Source organism: Mchenga conophoros, linkage group LG23 (assembly GCF_057382185.1).
Source record: "Mchenga conophoros isolate Kocher_MC1m ecotype Shallow Benthic linkage group LG23, M_conophoros_male_GT1.1, whole genome shotgun sequence".
NCBI classification, from domain to species: Eukaryota; Metazoa; Chordata; class Actinopteri; order Cichliformes; family Cichlidae; genus Mchenga; species Mchenga conophoros.
This window is the reverse complement of record NC_140547.1, coordinates 19,587,823-19,606,460: the sequence shown is the minus strand read 5'-3', so window position 1 is coordinate 19,606,460 and position 18,638 is coordinate 19,587,823. Positions and strand designations below refer to the sequence as shown.

The following is an 18,638-nucleotide window of genomic DNA, read 5'->3' as shown; positions in this document are numbered from 1 at the left end:
AGAAGAGAAACCCCTACCCCAGTCAGTCCAATAAACAGCTGTTGAATTACTTCAGAGATTTTAACGACAGAAATGTGTGAGTCATCCTCCCCAGACTGCTTCCTCTGTGGATGACGTGTCAGTGGGTTTCAGGGGATCCTCAAATTATTCCTTTCCAACCATATCCACAGCTGAGGACAGCAGCACTCCACCCCCTCCACATAAACAGGACACTACACATGAACAGGAAACAAATTCTCCAGAGTTGCCTGATGGGTTGCCAGAATCAATGCTGACCAGAAGTGTTGTTCAATGGTTTCATCAAACTTCAGTTTTTGCTTCAACCTCTGCCAAAACCCCGCTCAAAGAGGAAAACTGGACTAAGATGGTAAAGGCACCAGTTGTACCTCTTTACTCTTAACTATCCTTTACGTGCTTTTTACACTGCAAGACACACAACATGCAGTTTACTTACCACATGCACACGTGCACACTGATGGAGGGAAACTGGACTAAAATAGCTCTCAAGGGGAAAATGGACTACATTGTCCTCGAGGGAAACTAGCCAAAAATGGCCCCGATAAATAAATGGACTAAAATGTTACAAACTGAACTAAAGTCAATCAAATTTGCACGTACAACCAACAGTTGTGACTGCCTAATTTAAAACTGTTACCCACCTCTCCGCACACCTGTGCGTGTGTGTGTGTCTGCATTTTATTACCTCGTATCCCAGCCGGGCGGCTCGCTGTAGCAGCGTCTCTCCGGCGTTTTTGTTCACAATGAGCCGGCGCACCTCTGGAGGGACGGGACGGGCGTTGTGGGTGTGTTGTGGGGAAGGAGGTCGATGACTGGGCGAGCGAGATGAGTCTGACAGAGCGACCTGTGTGTGTGTTTGGAGGAAAAAAAGGTGACATTTAAAGTGATTAACATGTGCTTGAGTTTTTTTTTTATACCCACAAAACAATTAAACACACACAAAAACATGTGCTCACTGTCTTTCTACATCTGTCATTGCCACATCCCCCCCCCCCCCCCTCGAAAGCACACATGCACAGCCCTACTTTTTCAGGCTCGGTTGAAAATAGCACTGTCACCACCTCTGCTCCCGCGACTCTGTTTTCGTGTGATTTGTGTGTGTGTGTGTTTTCCTTTGTGAGTATGTGTGTGAAGCCTGAGGCTGATGACAGAAAGCTCAGGAGGAGATGGAGGAGGAGAAGGAGGAAGAGGAGGAGGGAGTGATGGTTTGTCTTAAAGTAAAAGACAGAGCAAAGGAGGAACAAATTAGGATTCTCTCTCCCTCTCCTCGCTGTTGGCATGCCTCTCTCGCCCCTCTCCCTACTGTTCCCCTTCATGTGTTTCCTCTTTATCTTGTTTCCTCAGGCGTGTTGTTGTGCGTTGTTGCCACTCAGGATCACACTTTGACTCTAACGCACAACAAAGAAAAGCTTTAGCAGGATTAGTAACGTCTTCTTTCTTGTGTGGGGTTCCACGTGGTGTCATTTTAGGTCCTCATGTGTTCTTGATGATCAGTTCTCTGCACAACTTTTTGGACTTGGAGAACTTGCTGCAGCTCCTGTGTGAATTTTTTCACATCATCTCATAAAATTAGATAATTTTTGGAGCTCAGGGTTTTGGCTTCACATTTGGTTAATATGTTATTAGTTTTAAGGTGGTATTTACAAGGTTTTTTGGACCACTGTTGTATAGATTTTAACTTGGTTTTCATCTGGTTTTGGACTAAATATTGGAACTGGTTTTGAGCTTATTTTACTACTTTTAGACTTTCGAACATGTACAGTATTCAGTGTTGGGGAGTAACGGAATACATGAACTGCTGTTACGTATTTAAAATACAAAATATGAGTAACTGTATTCCGTTACAGTTACCGTTTAAAAAGGTGGTATTCAGAATACAGTTACTTTGTTGAAATAAATGGATTACACGGCGGTATTTTCCTGTTTCATATTGTCGCGGGTCAGGACTGTTTGGGTTTTGTTTGACAGCTACGTTCTGTTGTTCCAGGCGGCAGCGTTACGGTTGCCATGGTTACAGGGTGACGCGCGTTCTCTCTGCGACTGTGTGTTTCCTGGGTGAGAGAGCGCCTTTTTGTTGTTGTTGTTGTGCTAAGCTAATAGGCAGAATGCTACAGGCATAGCCCTAAAGAATGTAGCTTCATGGGCAGTGTAGTCCGTGCTGCAGGGAGAATGGACTGCCATACACGTTATGTGTCTGTGAGCGCGAGGAGGGAGAAAAAGGGGAGTGGAAAACTACGAGTTGTCATCGAGCAGAAACGGGAGCTGGAAGCATGTAAATATAATAATAACCACTGCAGCCAAGAAGAGTGCCTGACGAGCCCAGTTGTAAGTAAGCTATTAAGAATCGACTGCATTTTTTGGCTACAAGCCCAACACGGAACCGACGTATTAGCCAGAGGTCCCTTTACCATGGTTCAGACCTTCAGTAATAGTAATAAATCACACAGCAATAGTACATTAATGTAGTTGTAAAAAGAATGATAATATATTAAGTAATCCAAAGTATTCAGAATACGTTACTCTCATTGAGTAACGTAACGGAATACGTTACAAAATACATTTTGGGGCATATGTTCTGTAATCTGTAGTGGAATACATTTTAAAAGTAACCTTCCCAACACTGACAGTATTGGACTGATTTTAAACAAATTGTGATTTCGACCTTGGACTGGTTTCTGGGTTTAGAATAGATTTGCAGTTGTTTTGGAATTGTTCCAGAGTGTGTAGTGGACTGGCTGCAAATTTGATCTTGGAACTGGTTTTAAACTGGTTTTAGACACGGTCTGGACTAATTTTCGAAAAAAATAATTGAGTTTAGTTTTGGACTGATTCTGATTATGACTTTGGACCAGGCTTTAGACGGCAGTGGATTTGGTCTTTGGCTCAAGATGTATTTGAGATGTATTTTGGGGTTGGTTGTGGATTTTATCTTGGAATTGGATTTTGACCTACTTTTGAAGTCTTTGATGTCTTTTAAGCTTGTTTTAGACTGGTTGTACATACTACCATCTACCAACTTTAGCTTATTTGGCTTACTATACTGTAATCATTTTGCTAAAAGAACATGCAACATCTGGCATTTTTGGTGTACTTTTTGAATCTTCTACACACCCACCAGCTAATTAATTACCCAGTTCACTGGATTGGACCCCAATTTGCATCCAGATGCCTTAATTGACCATGGCACAGATTCAACAAGGTGCTGGAAACATTCCTCAGAGATTTTGGTCCATGTTGACATGATAGCATTAAACAGTTACTGCAGATTTTTCAACTCCACACCCATGATGGAAATTTCCCATTCTACCACAAAGCTGATCTTTTGGATTAATGGTGTTTAAACAATGCCCCACCAGTAAGGGGCCCAATATGTGCCAAGAAATGACTCCGCAACACATGCTGTTTAACATAAGCACAGTCAGATCCAATCAGCTGGATATTTTCTTCTTCTTCATCTTTAGACTGCTCCTAAGGGATCATCTGCCTCCATCACAGTCTTCCTCTAGCCTCTTCTTTTGTTGCACCAATCTTCTGCCTCTGTCCTCTTTCACTACATCCATGAATCTTCTCTGAGTTTTTCCTCTTTTCTTCCTGCCTGGCAGCTCCATCTCCATCCTTTGCTCTATCCACTATCCCTCCTCTGGACATGTCCAAACCATCTCAGCCTTGCTTCTCTGTCTCCAGAATGCTCAACCTCAGCAGCTCAACCGCAGATGTACTCATTTCTAATCTTGTCCAGTCTCTAATCTTGTCAATTAAAATCTAAACATCTTCAGCTCAGCCTCCTGTCTTTTCACCAGTGCCATCATCTCCAAACCATACATCACAGCAATTCTTACTACCATCTTGTAAACATTCCATTTCAGTCTTGCTGCTGTCCTGTCACAAATCCCCCTGCACACCTGTCTCCACCCACTCCACCCTCCCTGCACTCTCTTCTTCAGCTCTCTTATGCACCGTCTTTTATTTTGGATGGTTGACCCCCAGGAATTTAAACTCATCAACTTTCACTACTTCTAATGTCTACTCTGACTACAGATCACAGTGTCATCTTTAAACATCACAGTCCATGGAGACTCCTGCCTGACCACATCTATCAGCCTGTCCATCATGCAAACAACAAGGAGGTCAGAATTGGATGATTTGGCGAAAAATCAAGATGACTTCTCTCTTTTGTATCGGCAGAGTAAACTGGATATAGCAGCAAACTGGGAAATCAGATCAAAACTAACAATGCAATTACTACTACTGCACCACACTACACAACTATCAGCCAACCAGAGGATACTGGGTCCTGCAAAGAGTTAATTATTTCGACATTAAGGTTCAAGGCTGTGAGTTCAACAAGTGTTCATCGCTCAGGAGCTCTTTGGCAGAACTGCCAGATTAATGAAAAACAAAACCAAGACCAACAAACACTAAACATTCACAATATTGGCAGAAGCAATTTGATAATGGTCCTAATATATTTACATTAAAATTAACTGGTCACTTTAATAAATGAGGACATTTTCTTGATCTTTTTCCAGTGATGAAAAGTATTTTCTGTGGTATTCAAGCAGAAACAAACCTAAATATACACAAATATATTCTGTACTTTTAATCAAATCAGAAGCAGGTAGAGCTGGATGAAAATGCAGCGCTGAGCTGCTGACGCCACCGTAACAGCCTCCACCGCTTAGCAGCCAGACGGTGTGTGCGTGTTAATGTTTTTATGTGTGTCAGGGTGTTTGTGTGAGTGTGTAATGTGCGTGTGCAGGCGTCTGTCAAACGAAGCCGCTCGCCGCCACGCATCGGCAAACAGGATGCGAGCTTTGCCCTGGAGGTGTGTGTGTGTGTGTTTTCTAGCGCAGCAGACTCCAACAAGGAGGAGGAGGGCTGAGCGAGAAGAGAGAGAAAGTGTGTGCGTGTGTGAGCGTGTGTTTGTGTCCTCGCTGCCCGGAGGAAATCTCCGGTGCAGCAGCTGTCAAAACGACACAATCCTCCGCCCGCACACACACACAGTATGAACACACACACGCACACCAGCAGTACATGTGGAGAATATTATTCTTCCTTCATAACCTTCAGTCACTCCATCCCTCCCTCCTTCCTTCGCTCGCTCTCTCCTTCAGTTTAATCTGCAGCGAATTGAATTACACGCGCATGCACACACACATACACGCAGACAGTAAAAACACACATACGTCCCTGCTGAGTTTTCCCAGTGAGCTCCAATCAGGACGATAATTGCAGCGATTAACAGAGACGGAAAAGAGACGAGAGGGAGGACAAACAACAAGACCGAAAAATAGAGTGTTGGAAAACCGTCCTGGCCATTTCTGCAGAAATTATGTTTTTACTTGGACTTGTTGCCATCTTGTTTTAGTCATGTGCGACTCGTTTAGGTTTTGTCATTATACCAAGACAGTTTTATGGGTATCTTGAACTGGTTACTGGTTTTATGGGCATTTTAGCTTAGACTTCTCTTGAGGATTAGGATATCTCACACTTATCTCATAGACTTTGACTTCTAGCCATCGTATTTCAAACCTATAGGGACCATTTTGTCCAGAAAGACTGGTGGGTGTTGTGACCTGGACTTGTTTTACCAAATATAAAACAACGGTTCCAGATGCCCTTTTCTTTTCGGTCCACAGACGAGCACCTGATTTAGACACTTAGATTTTACCTTCAGCTGTGGTGTATTACTACAGATATAAAACGATATCAAGGAGTTAAACAAGCGCTCCCTCTTGACATCATCCCTCTGGGTGAGTGTGTGGGCGTTTGAGTCATTCTGAGTCACATCATTTGCATGTGTTACCATTTCTGCATTTAAGTAAACAAAAAAACCAAAAACAAACTCAATTTCTCCACATTTGTGTGCATTTGAAGGGTGCAGTTTAAATCTAAGGTGGCCTGCCTGTCTCATTATTTTTATGTGTGATGGCAAAACAAAATGAATCACACTTTTCTATTTTCATATTTTGAGAGGAAATGAGTCAGAGGTCTTGTCCTCTATTCTTTTGATGTGGCCAGTAATCCCCTTGCTAATACGCAGCGGAAGAAATAGAGCACATAAACTAAGCATATACACAGATGACCTCTTGCACTTTCTCTCAGATGCTCACAGTTCTATTCAAGGTGTCCTTCAAAAATCCATTCGTTCTAAATAAATAATAAATAAATCACATTTTATAAAGAGAAAAAAACAAAAAAACTGACCTTCCCGTTCCTTTCTTCCTCATCACTTCCACCCTCGTCTTGTCCCTCCGCCTTTGCTGCTTCTCCTCTGGTGTGTTTCGTCTTGCAGGGACGCTTGCCTTTCGGCTTGTCTGGGTCATCATCATGGCAGCGGAATGGATGGGGGTCAGGTGATGAAGAGAAAGAGGGAGGAAGAGAAGGCAAGGAAGGAAGGAAATTGGACACCTTGTGGCTCTCCTTCAACTTCTGATGCTTGTCCTGAAGGTGGAAGGAAGTGAAGGTGGCAAAAGATGTGGGAGCAGGTTGCCGAGGTACAGAGCTGGATGGTTGCCGGGGTAGATGGGTAGGAGATGAAGGATGGGGGGCCATGTGGAAAACTGAAAGAAAAAACAAAAGACAAATCAGGGATGAATTGTTTCTGGTCAAAACATAAATTCTGGCAGAACTGATTCAAAATTACAAATGATATTAATAATAATTTTTTTAAAAAGTCATCAGGTATCAACTTGTTTATCGTGGTGGAAATACTTGAACAATGACTAAAAGCATTATGTTAGGTATAAAATCACTGTTTTGGCTGTGAACAGAACGCATGTCCTGCAGGTATCTGGTCACTAATTAAAGTTACATTAAAATGCTGACGGTCACAGTGATTCCAATTTATCCAGAGATAAGAATGACTTTTTATCACAATCCATCTAACAGATATCTCAGTCTTGAATCAGAGGTTGTTAATTCTATTTTAGTTTTTATAAATCCTGAAGTGCAATTTATATGATGCTAGGAGAAAATATAATGGATTCAGTAATCTCTAGAAACAAATTTGTAGGTGAAAGTACAACATTCTCTTCTCTCCAGGGGAACATCCTAGGCATCTCCAGGCCGGCAGAGCGATATAACCTCCAGCGTGTCCTGGGTCTTCCTCAGGGCCTCCTCCCGGTTGGACATGGCTGGGATATCTCACCCAGGAGGCACCCTTGTCAGATGTCCAAACTACCTCAATAGGCTCCTTTCGCTGTGGAAGAGTAGCAGCTCTATTCTGAGCTGCTCTCAAATGACTGAACTCTTCATCCTATCTCTAAGGGAGATGCTAGCCACCACAACCTGACTTTGGATAAGCCAAGATAATAGATGGATGGATGAGGGTTAAAGAGACAGGATGGCTTGTTTCTGACAGAGAATATATTGAAGACCTAGAGTTGTTGTGAAAAAGTGTTTGGCCCCTTTCTGATCTCCTATTTTTTATGTTTGTAACACTTTTTTTCCCCAGATCATTAAACAAATTCAAATATTAGACAACGATAACACAAGCAAACACAAAATTCACTTTCTAAACTAAGGTGTTTATTATTAAGGGAGAAAAAAATCCAAAACTACACAGCTCTGTGTGAAAAAGTGATTGCCCCCTAAACCTAATAACTGGTTAGGCCACCCTTAGCAGTGACAACTGCAATTCAAGTGTTTGTCATAACTGAGTCTTTTACAGCACTGTGGAGATTTTTTGACCTACTCATCTTGGCAGAATTATTGTAATTCAGTGAAAGTGGAGCGTTTTGGGGCATGAACCAGCTTTTTAAGGTCATGCAACAGCATTTCAATCAGATTCAGGTCAGGTCTTGTGACTAGGCCACTCCAAATTCTTCAGTTTGTTCTTCTTCAGAGATGGACTGAAGTGCACTTCTTCTTGAGGTCATGAACAGATGCCTGGACATTCTTCTTAGGATGTTTTTGTAGACAGCAAAATTCCTGGTTCCATGAACCATGAATGTTGTTTCTTATGGAAGAGCCATGAACAGTGACTTTAACTGAGGCCTGCAATTCTTTGGATGTTGTTCTGGGGTCTTTGTGACCTCTTGGATGAGTCCTCACTGCACTCTTGGGGTAATTTTGGTTGGCCAGCCACTCCAGGGAAGGTTCACCACTGTTCCATGCTTTCGCCATTTGTGGATAATGGCTCTCACTGTGGTTTACTGGAATCCCACAGTTTTAGAAATGGCTTTATAATATTTTCCAGACTGATAGATCACAATTACCTTTCTCATTTGTTCCTGAATTTCCTTGGATTATGCTTGATGTCTAGCTTTTGAGGAGCTTTTGGTCTACTCCACTTTGTCAAACAGGTCCTATTTAAGTTATTTCTTGATTGACAACAGGTGTGGCAGTAAACAGGCCTAAGTATGGCTAGAAAAACGAAACTTCCAAAGATGTGATACACCACAGTTAATTTATTTTAGAACAATATGTCGTGTTCTAAGATTTTTCAGGGACTTGATGGAGATTTAGGCTGGATGGACATCAAGGATGATGATATCCCTTAGAAGTGCTGAGTTAGAGTTATGAATGAAAATGAGGACAGTTTAAAACACAGATCACACCAGATATGATAGAAAAATTTGTTCCATGGCTTTGTGTTAATGGTATTTTTTATCCAAGTTGCCAGCTGTCAATGTATGTCCAACCTAAATGTGGACGTCACTTAAAAATTGTATTCTGTTAATCGGAGTCAATACATTTTCAGGGTGACCTTAAAAATGGCCAATTTGTGCGACAAACTTAAACTTTTCTTGCAGCTTGTGATCATTCTCCTGTTTGTGCAAAGACTCTATTCATCGCCCAAAATGAGCCGCCGTCTGTCCTTCAGCCGGGGACGGGTTAGATAATAAGAGACAGAGCAAGAGAGAGCGTGAGAGAGGAACAAAGAAACACACAGCTTCCTCGCTTGAGTGGAGCAGCGAGCAAGCAGGCGTGCGAGCGAGCGAGTGAACGGGCGAACGAGGTAGCAAATAGTGGGGGAGGGGAGGAGAGAGAGAGTGCTTGCAATGTTTTCCATTGCAGACGCCTGGAGGAAACACTCACACAGAAAAACACACACATGCTGTGCCGTCTCACACGCTCACGCACACACACACAACCGCTAATGTGTAAATGCCACTGCACGCGCATGCACACAGACACACACACAGCCAGAGGTTTTTTCTGAGAGCCGACGGGGAGTCACGCCGCTTCCATCTGCTGAATTATTTATCAGCCTGGACACACACAAACTCACACACACACAGAGACACACACACACACACTTTATTCACCTACGTACTCATTCTCTGTGAATAGGATTAACATATACAGCACATAATGAGGGCGCACGTGAATGTGTGAAGCTACTAAACAGGAATTTATCATTTACTGGAAGCTAGTTTGCGCAGACGCACAAAATTAGAGACACGTATAAAGACCCACACACATACAGGGCTAATACTGAGTGTGTGTGTCTGTGCGAATCCCTCTGGATGTGTCGCAGTAAAACAGCTCCTCATTTTAATCATCAAACTGCAGCATTCATTGTTTTCTCAAGCATGACATGATCATTATCTGGAATCACTGGCCACGCCCCTCTTGCAAACACCTGGTGCTTTCAGGTGCGACTGTGCATATCGATCGATCGTAGAAGAAAATTCTACTGTGTTCCCCAAGTTCCATTATCTCAGTTGTAAAGATCAGTGAACTGAATAAAACTAGGATTGAACATAGTCTTTATAGAACAGAATGGAGATGGCTATCTTTCAATATAGTTCAAAGTACACAGTAAATAGTAATTTTCCTTCAAATGCCCACGACCACACTCACTAGGAGAGGTTGCCTATAAATAATGTCACAACTGGTGACATTATCCCCAGGTCTAAAAAGTCATGAAATTGACCAACAAACGTTTTTCTTGAGCTTGTGAAGAAGAAGAGCCTTACGAATAGAATTCAACAGGAGCGTTTCTATCACTTTGTATCTTCCTCACTTGGCTTCAGGTTACAATGAGAACTTTTTAGAGTTGGAGCTTTTAATCTTTTCGCTCCTTTTGACACAATGAAGTAGTGACTCTGCTCCAATTTCCCTCCCATTATCTGAACTCTCCAATATATCTCATGGTGTTTTCACACCTTCGGTATTTAATCTGTTTTCCCCCTTGGCGCGGTTTGTTTGTGCAGGTGTGAACATAGTAATCGCACTGGGTCCAAAACAGCAGCACTGAGACCCTTTGAACAAGAGAGTTACAAATGAACTGTTACCAGTTATGTTGCAAGTTTTTTTAAATATATATTTTTGGCCCTTTTGACTAGCTTTATTGGATAAATACAGTGAATATATACTGGAAAGCGGAGGGGAAGAGAGAGGGGATGACATGCAGCAAAGGGCCACGGGCCAGACCCAAACCCGGGCTGGCTGCTTTCAACTAGGGCTGCCACGATTAGTCGAAGAGTCACGATTACGTCGACGATTTCGTCAACGATTTCGTCAACGACTGATTTGATAGTCGATGCGTCGTTTGAAGCTTTATGAGATCACAAAAGACGCAGGGATAAGTAGTAGGATTTAAGAGTGTAATAATGGACTGAAACAGAAGATGGCAGCACTGCATGTACAAGGATGCCAGCTGCCGTTAAACCCCGAAGAAGAAGAAACTGTATCACAGAATTAATAGCGCAGCCCAGCTCAGTTTCCAACAATGGTGGCTGCTAGTTAGTTTTAATATTACTCTTATTATTCTTTCTGGGTCACAAAATAAACGTTTAACATATTTTCAGACGAGAATGTAGCCGTGTAAATCTCAAATATCTGCTCAGTTTATCAAGACACCACATATTTTCAAAAGCGCTCCGACGTTTTCGGAGACGTCTGTTACCCACTAGCTCGATAGCTAGCCGGGGGCAAGGCTCACTAGAGCCCGTGAGAACAATGGACTCCCGGCAAATCGTTTTCAAACCCACCACTACTCAGGTTAAACATATATAAGTCACTTAGATAACTTAAATATGTTATTGTTTGGCTTTTTGTAGTATTTTATTTGTTCCTGAGTAAATCGGTTTGGCTGAGATTAAACTTCTAGTTTTTACACAGCTGAATAAACGTCAAGCAGACAAATGATTATCAGAAGTGTGAGATGCTGGAGAATATACTCCGGTGTCCTGTTATATTTTAGATAGCAAGGAGTTTATTAAACTTCACCAAAACAATCTGCAAATTTCATTAAAATTTAATAAACTATCATCTTGTCTTTATTTTTAGTTAGCACATACCTTACACACTTAAAGCTGTAAGCTAATGATAGTTATATAAGAGCAGATGCATGCTTGTGCAGTAAGCTGTACTTTTACGTCCAATGGATGCATGATCTGATTAGTCGATTAATCGCTAAAATAATCGGTGACTAGTCGACTATCAAAATAATAGTTTGTGGCAGCCCTACTTTCAACCATGCGGAACATGGTCGCTCGTTCATCCGACTGAGCCAAACCGGCACCCTAGTATGTTGTAAGTTTGAGCTAAAAAACTTACTTGTATGCTTTGCATTCTGGAATACTGAATTGCACTATGATGTACAAAGTTGTGTATGGACCAGCAACTAGCTGTGAGATGAACATGAATTCTCAGTGTTCTCGGATACATCAGAAGACTGCAATGTGTTCCTGTATTTACTTTTGTTGCTCCCAACCCAGACATCTCAGTAATAAGCAGACTGAACATTCTCACGTATTTCATTGTCATGTATTTTGGTTAACTTTGAGTTCACTCTGATTTTTCTCTGTGTGAAAACAACCCAAACCACATGGAAAAGCTACAAGGTTACAAACTCACCAACTGATTCAGACCAAAGTAATCAAACTATAGGTATGAAAACACCCTCAAAGAGTGATCCCAGATAAGGGTAGGGTGTCTGGTTGTCTGGTCTGGTACAACTCCCCTGTGGCTGTGAATGCAGCACTGGTCAATCTCATGGTCCACATTATCATCCTCTATAAACAAGATAAACTCTTTTACTTGGGGCAGCAACTCTCCTGCATCATAGAAGAACTTATCTGCTCTTCTCCTGCAGAGAATTATGGACTAGAAATGTTGACACTCATATTAGTTGCTTCATACTCTGCTTCAGACGTCCCAGTATGTGTCAAAAGTATGTTCTGAGGCCTACAGAACCAGACCATCTGCAAAAATCAGATGCTATCCTGAAGTTCCCAAAATGGACACTCTCCACTTCCCAGCTATGCCTGAGATCCTGTCCATGAATAACAGAAATGGCAACAAGGGACATCCTCTATGGAGTTTAACACCCACCAAGACATGCTTGATATTATGTCAAGGCTTGCTTATACTGAGGTATGACCACAGGTAACTGTGACTCATGAAACCTGTAGTTATACAGTTAAGAGGACCTCTTACTTCACCTCAGGGAACCTGGAAAAAAATATTCTCCAAATTTATAAGACACATGCAGACTTGATTGTCAAACTCCCATGATCCCATGGGTACAGAGTAGGGGTGCAACGATATTCGTATCGATATTGAACCGTTCGATACAGTGCTTTCGGTTCGGTACGCATATGTATCGAACAATACAATTTTTTTCAATTTTTTTTTTTTCAATTTTTTTTTTTTTTTTTTTTTTTTTTGTGTCCCGTTTGGATCTATAGCCATCAGAATTGTTGTCTTGAGGCCAAGAAAGATGCCAAGAGGATTTATTTTAAGTGGATCATCATATTGGTCCATTTGATTGACCTTTATTATAATTATGAATTTATTTTATTTTCAGTTGCAAACGGGACAGACATGACTGTGGGATAGGACAGGGGGAAAGAATGAAAGAAAGAGGGGGAGAGAAAGAAAGAAAACCAAAGGGGAGAAAAAAAAAGAACAATACAAAATTTGTAATTTATTTTATCAACTTTCCTTCTGACGATGCTGTCTGTGTTGAGCGCTCAGTGAATCTGCATTTGACTACTCCGCCTAGGCTCGAGAGTGCAGCCTAGGCGGAGTAGTCGAACGCAGATTCACTGAGCACTCAACACAGACAGGATGGTCAGAAGGAAGAGCGCAGGGCAAGCTAGCGAGACAGAAGTGGACCTCCCCACCCTCATTCAGATCTGGCGTTTGGAATTATTTTGGTTTTCATGTGACGTATGACCCTGAAGGTAAGCGAGTCATGGACTAAAGTAAAACAGTATGTTGGATGTGCCATGCAATGCTCAATTACATGGGTGGGAGCTAGTGTGTTAGCGCAGTTAGCTCGTTAACGTGTTGGCCGTCTAGCCCCTCTGTATAGGGTAGCTCGTTAACGGAGATTTGCCGTGTTGTGGCGTTAAGGTTATTTCAACGAGATTAACCTGAAAGCACTAGTGGGAACACAACGAATATGACTGCACATTTACACCGACATCATCCTAATGCAAAGACAAAAACAACAAGCATGCATGCTACAAACTTTAGCCGAGTCATTTAGACAGCTGTTAGCACAGGATTCTCCTTATGGAGACCTGATATGTTTAATATGCTGCTGAGAATATAGCCCAGAAGAAGCGGATAGTATAGCTTTTATTTTGGAAAGAGACATTTCTCTGTAATAAACTCTCTTTTCCAAAGATGAGTGATTCCTCAATCAGATACAGGGCTCGCAATATCGCTAGCCCGACGTCCCGGGGCTATCTCTCCCCTGCCTGTCGGGCTATTGTAGGAAGGAAAAATATATGTCAATGCTTTTGCATTCTTTCAGAAATGTAGCTGGGTAATTATGTCATTGGGTGAGCCACTGTCAATATGTGACATATTGAAATCGTGTTTGAATTTGCGCTTGTTTTTTTGCTTTCACTTTGCAATCGTGCGAACTGTGTATAGAGAGCGACAGCACTGATCTGTGAGTGATGATAATTTGTGCACCAATTCCTCTGACATAGTCTTATTAATCGTTAGCTTACTATGCAAACATGACAAGTGAAATCTCCCGCAGCTTAAACATGTGAGAGGTTGGTCGCGCAGAGAATCGCTGAGCTTATGTGAGTGCGTGTGTAAAAGCATTTCAGTTCTGCTGAGCCAAATAAGACAGGTCAGGGTGAAGAAGTGACAGCCAAAGAAAAGCTTACCACAAAACGGAGAAGTTATGACAAATCAGACTATAAGGCAAAAAGAAAGTGCAGCTTTATGGTTTCATGGACAAAAGAATTTCTGTGGCTGCAATATGACGAGCTAAAAAACAACACGCACAAGGGTTAGGGTTAAATTTAAAAACTGTACTTTTGTGTTAAAATATATATTTATAATTTTAATAAATGACAAATTAAAAAGGCATGAACATTTTTTTTTGTATCGAAAAAATATCGAACCGTGACACCAAAGTATCGAACCGAACCGAACCGTGAATTTTGTGTATCGTTGCACCCCTAGTACAGAGCTTTCCCACTGTTCCAAGGTGGAATTTTTTGGAGAAGGAAAAGAGGGTCCAAGCTTCCGTCTCAGCTTTCTCCAACAGGCTGAACAGTGTGTTACCATGACAATTGAATCACATATGAGGGAACCCTTTTGCAAATGAGAACCACAATCTCTCCCAGCTACCTCATAGGTACTGTTCCAGATGTTCATGTATCCCTGAAAAGGTGTGTCTGAAGACTGCCCAACAATTTCTAGAGCTTTTAGGGGGAAACTTTTGCAACTTTTGCCCAGATATTCAGCAAGTTTTCAGTCTCTGCTTCCTTTGGTAAACTTGACCAACAACAGTGTTGTTGCAGGAAGGAAGGAGCTTTTCAAAGTACCACTTCCACCACATGGCAGTATTCACAATGTGCACCAGCAACTCCCCGACCAAAAATACCAAGCCCTGCTTTCCCTTCCTGAGTTTCTGAATGGTTTACTGGAACCTCTTTAAGGCCAACAAAAAGTCCTTCTGTATAGCCTCTGTTTTTGTCACGGCAGCAGTCTTTCTCGACCCCAGGTATTGGTGGTTTTTCAGGAGTCCCCTGGCCCAACAAAATTTGAAAGTACTCTTTCTACAGCCTGATGGCTTCTATTACCACCAACAACCATTAGTGGTTTCTTAGGTTACCACCAAGATTCACACCAATGACTGTCCTACGGGCTGCTTCTTAAATTGAGTATCATGGCCCAGTCAGATTCCATGTTACCCCATACATGCAGGAGGAGTTCTTATATGGCTTCAGTCTTATATAGAATGAGGCGTTTTTCATAAAAACAATATTACCTTATTTTGAGTGTAATGACAGAAAGACATGTCAATAAAGTTGGGAAGTGCCTGAAAAATCATTGGTGCTATAAAGAAACAATTGGAGGGCATTGTTATTAAGTTAACTGACTACATATCATTAATACGACTGGGTATAAAAAGAGCATCCATGAGAGGCAGATTTCACCAGTCTGTAAAAAATTGCAGTTATTAATAGTTTATCAATATAAAATTGAAAAGAGTTGAAGATCTCTCATATAACATACACAATATCATCAAAAGATTCACTGAATTTGGAGGAATCTCTGTGTGTGAGGAAAAAGGCTTAAAATCAGTAATGAATGCTTCTGATCTCTGGGCTGTCAGGAAGCACTGCATTAAAAACAAAGATAATTCTGTCATGAAAACCACCTTATAGACTCAGGAACGCATCCAGAAATAGATAAAAAGAGTTTACCATGCCATCCACCATTGCAGGTTAAAGCTCTATCATGCAAAGAAGCTTTATGTGAACATTATACAGAAATGGGCAAAAGCTCATTTAAAATTGAGGCAAAATGGAAAACTGTTCTGTGATCAGACACATTGAAATAGTTTTTTTTTTTTTTTTTAAAAAACATGGAACACACAGCATCCTCTGGACTAAAAGAAGGGGGACCATCTGGCTTGTTATCAGTGCTCAGTTCAAAAGCCTGCGTCTCTGATGGTATGGTGGCATATTAGGCCATCAGTGCTAAATGCAATAAACAGGTTTAGAGCAACATATGTTCCCATCTAGACAATGTCTTTATCAAAGAAGGCCTTGCCTATATCTTCAAAGTGCTTTAAGTCATTGGTAAAGTTAATCTTCTGGACAACAAAAACTGACATAACTTCAGTATTTACAGATTCATTCATACAGAGAAACAATCAGTGTGAGCAAAATCCTTGCAGTGCATGCTTTGGTAAATATAACTGCTCAGCGCTCCCAGCAAACTCCACGACAGCAGAAAAGTAACCATAAGCAGCCAATGGCTGTTCAAATTAAACACCTAAATTATTTCATAAATCTGGTGTACCACAGGGTGCTCCATTTGGTCCATTCCTATTTTGATGTAAATGGATCACATTTAAATCAATGCTTTTGATTGTATCATCTTGACAAATCAAGTTCCAACAGCATTCAAATGTGCTGCATTTGGGTTTATTTAAATTAATTACGTGTTGGTCTGCAATAATTCCAACTTGTTTCTCCTAAAAAGTAATAGCTTTACAGACCTTGTTATCAGCATCATTAGCATGTAGTAAATTTGCAGATCTTAGGCAAGTGCATGAAATCAGCAGAGACTTTGTAAGTCAGATGCACCAATACCACCACCACCACCACTAATGGCAGGTTTGGATTTAATTGGATTTATTTGGTTTGAGTTAAAGTGAATTTGACATCCTGAAGAGAACAAGCACAGACTGTGAGTGCCACTCCGAGCAGCCTTCAACAAACAGAGCAAGGAGACAAGGAGGAGGAGGCTGCTAACACATTCCCTATGTATTACTGCGAGTGTGACAGCTCCATCTGGGAGATGTTAGACGGCTATTAGCACGCCACGAGGCCGCACGGGTTCATACACACACAGATTTACACACACGCTCACATACACATACGTCGTTGGTGTAATTCCACTCGTGTGCTCCGGCAATCACAGAGAGAGGAAAAAGAGCTGTGAGGGAGAGACGAGAGGGGGTGGAGGAGGAAATGGAGAGGTGGAGGACTGATGACAGCAGAGAGACGCAGAGAGAGATTTCATCAGCACGAGCAGCAACAGCAGCAGAGCTTTCTGCTCTGAACCCACAGCTCTGCCTTCAGAATAAAAGTTGTTAGAGGTCTGCCGCTGACACATAAATGTGTGCCTCATGCAGCGTGGGTTAGAAGTGTGGTTTAATAAGTGAAACAAGTCCAAATCATCATGAAACTTGACATGGGCTGTCAGCTTATAGACATGTCTCTACTCGTGTCTAAACACATTTTATTCTTTAGTTTCCAGTTTCACAGTACATTAAATTTTTTTATTGTTCTTTAGTCGGATCCTGAATACACGTAGAATCATCTGAGGCAAAGTGTCAAGTTTAAAGAGCAAAATTTGAGGGTTTACCTCTCGTTCCATCCCTTCTCATAAATGTGGGCTCACACCAGCCTTCGCTGATGTCTGACCTCGCCCTGATGGATGGGACATCTGTTCTGAACTTCCTGTTGGCCTCTGCTGATCTCTGACCAGTGGGAAGCCATTGGTTGAACTCCCCGGGTAGGCGGGGCTTGTTGAGCCGAAGGCCATTCAACTCGATGCAGACCTTCAGCTTCTTCACGTCTTCCAGAGATGACTCTGTAATCAAGACCAGTGAGTCAGTAGGAGAAGACTCCAGCATCCCAACAGAAAAAGATAAAATCACAGACATGAAGACTTTCTGAATTCTTACCGTTTGTGAATTTGGCTTTCTTGCTCAGATTTTCCGTCCCCTCCTCCACCTCCATCTCCTCCTCTCTGTCCTCCTCCCTCCCTCTCTTCAGCCGGCTGTTTATGATGCTGCTCTGATGGAAAGGCTCAAGGCTGAAGATACGCCGCCGACTTATCTCCATATTCAGATTCGAACCTGTGAGGCCTGGGCTGGACATAAGGGTGGAGGTGTTTCCCTGAAACAGGCCTCTGGATGGGGGGAAAAACCTTTGTTGTTGTTCTGTCTGTGAGCCAAAACAAGTGTTCTCTGTCTTTTTCTCCTGACCAGTTCCTCTTTCATGTTCATTCTTTTTCTCTTTCTCCATAAAGCCATCATTCTTCTCCTTGGGGATGGGAAGGTTGTCGGAGTTGCAACAAAGTGGCAAGACAGGGAGGTGGTTGTGAGGGCAGGGAGAGTGTAAACCTGCATGAAAAACAAAAAAAACAAACAAAAAATGTACATCTTAGTTTAACACCACTATTCATGTACAGGGCCTGAATCTTAAAATGACTGAGGGAAGACACTAACTACTGAAAACACATTGGCATAATTTGTAATAGTTTGAAGACACTGATTTCAATAAGTGATTTAAAGAAGAAGAAGAATGCACAGAAAAGACAGACAGCTAAGATTTTTGGTGGCGCTCCATAAGCCAAATGAAAATAGTTGCATTCAGTGCCAACAGACCTTGCATTATTAGTTACAACCAAAGACAACGACAGTTAGAGCTATGCATTCAGGTTGGTCAACTGGAGACAACTGATGTCAGTCGGTTAGTATTATTTCCAGTTGTTTCTGGGGTGTTTTTTTGTCATTTTACTTTGGAAAGTTTATGGCCTGCCTCTTACGAAATGTGACTTGGTAAATAATTGATCTAAAAAAACCTCAACTGAGACCATATATTAAAAACTGGAAGTTAGACTTAGGCGATATTACAGTATATGTGTTCTTGTTGCTCTTAACTGAACCA

General features: G+C 41.8%; 1 protein-coding gene across 1 annotated transcript in view; it reads right to left on the bottom strand.

The window, feature by feature from the left end:
* LOC146547090 (BCL-6 corepressor-like) overlaps positions 1 to 18,638 on the bottom strand; it is an 82,895-nt gene that overhangs the window by 14,512 nt on the left and 49,745 nt on the right. The window contains exons 5-8 of the mRNA XM_085264154.1: positions 17,651 to 18,091; positions 17,329 to 17,556; positions 6,226 to 6,581; positions 704 to 862 (exon numbers count right to left, since the gene is read on the bottom strand). Of these exons, the coding sequence (XP_085120280.1) occupies positions 704 to 862; positions 6,226 to 6,581; positions 17,329 to 17,556; positions 17,651 to 18,091 (1,184 nt within the window). The remainder of the gene's footprint in view (positions 1 to 703; positions 863 to 6,225; positions 6,582 to 17,328; positions 17,557 to 17,650; positions 18,092 to 18,638) is intronic.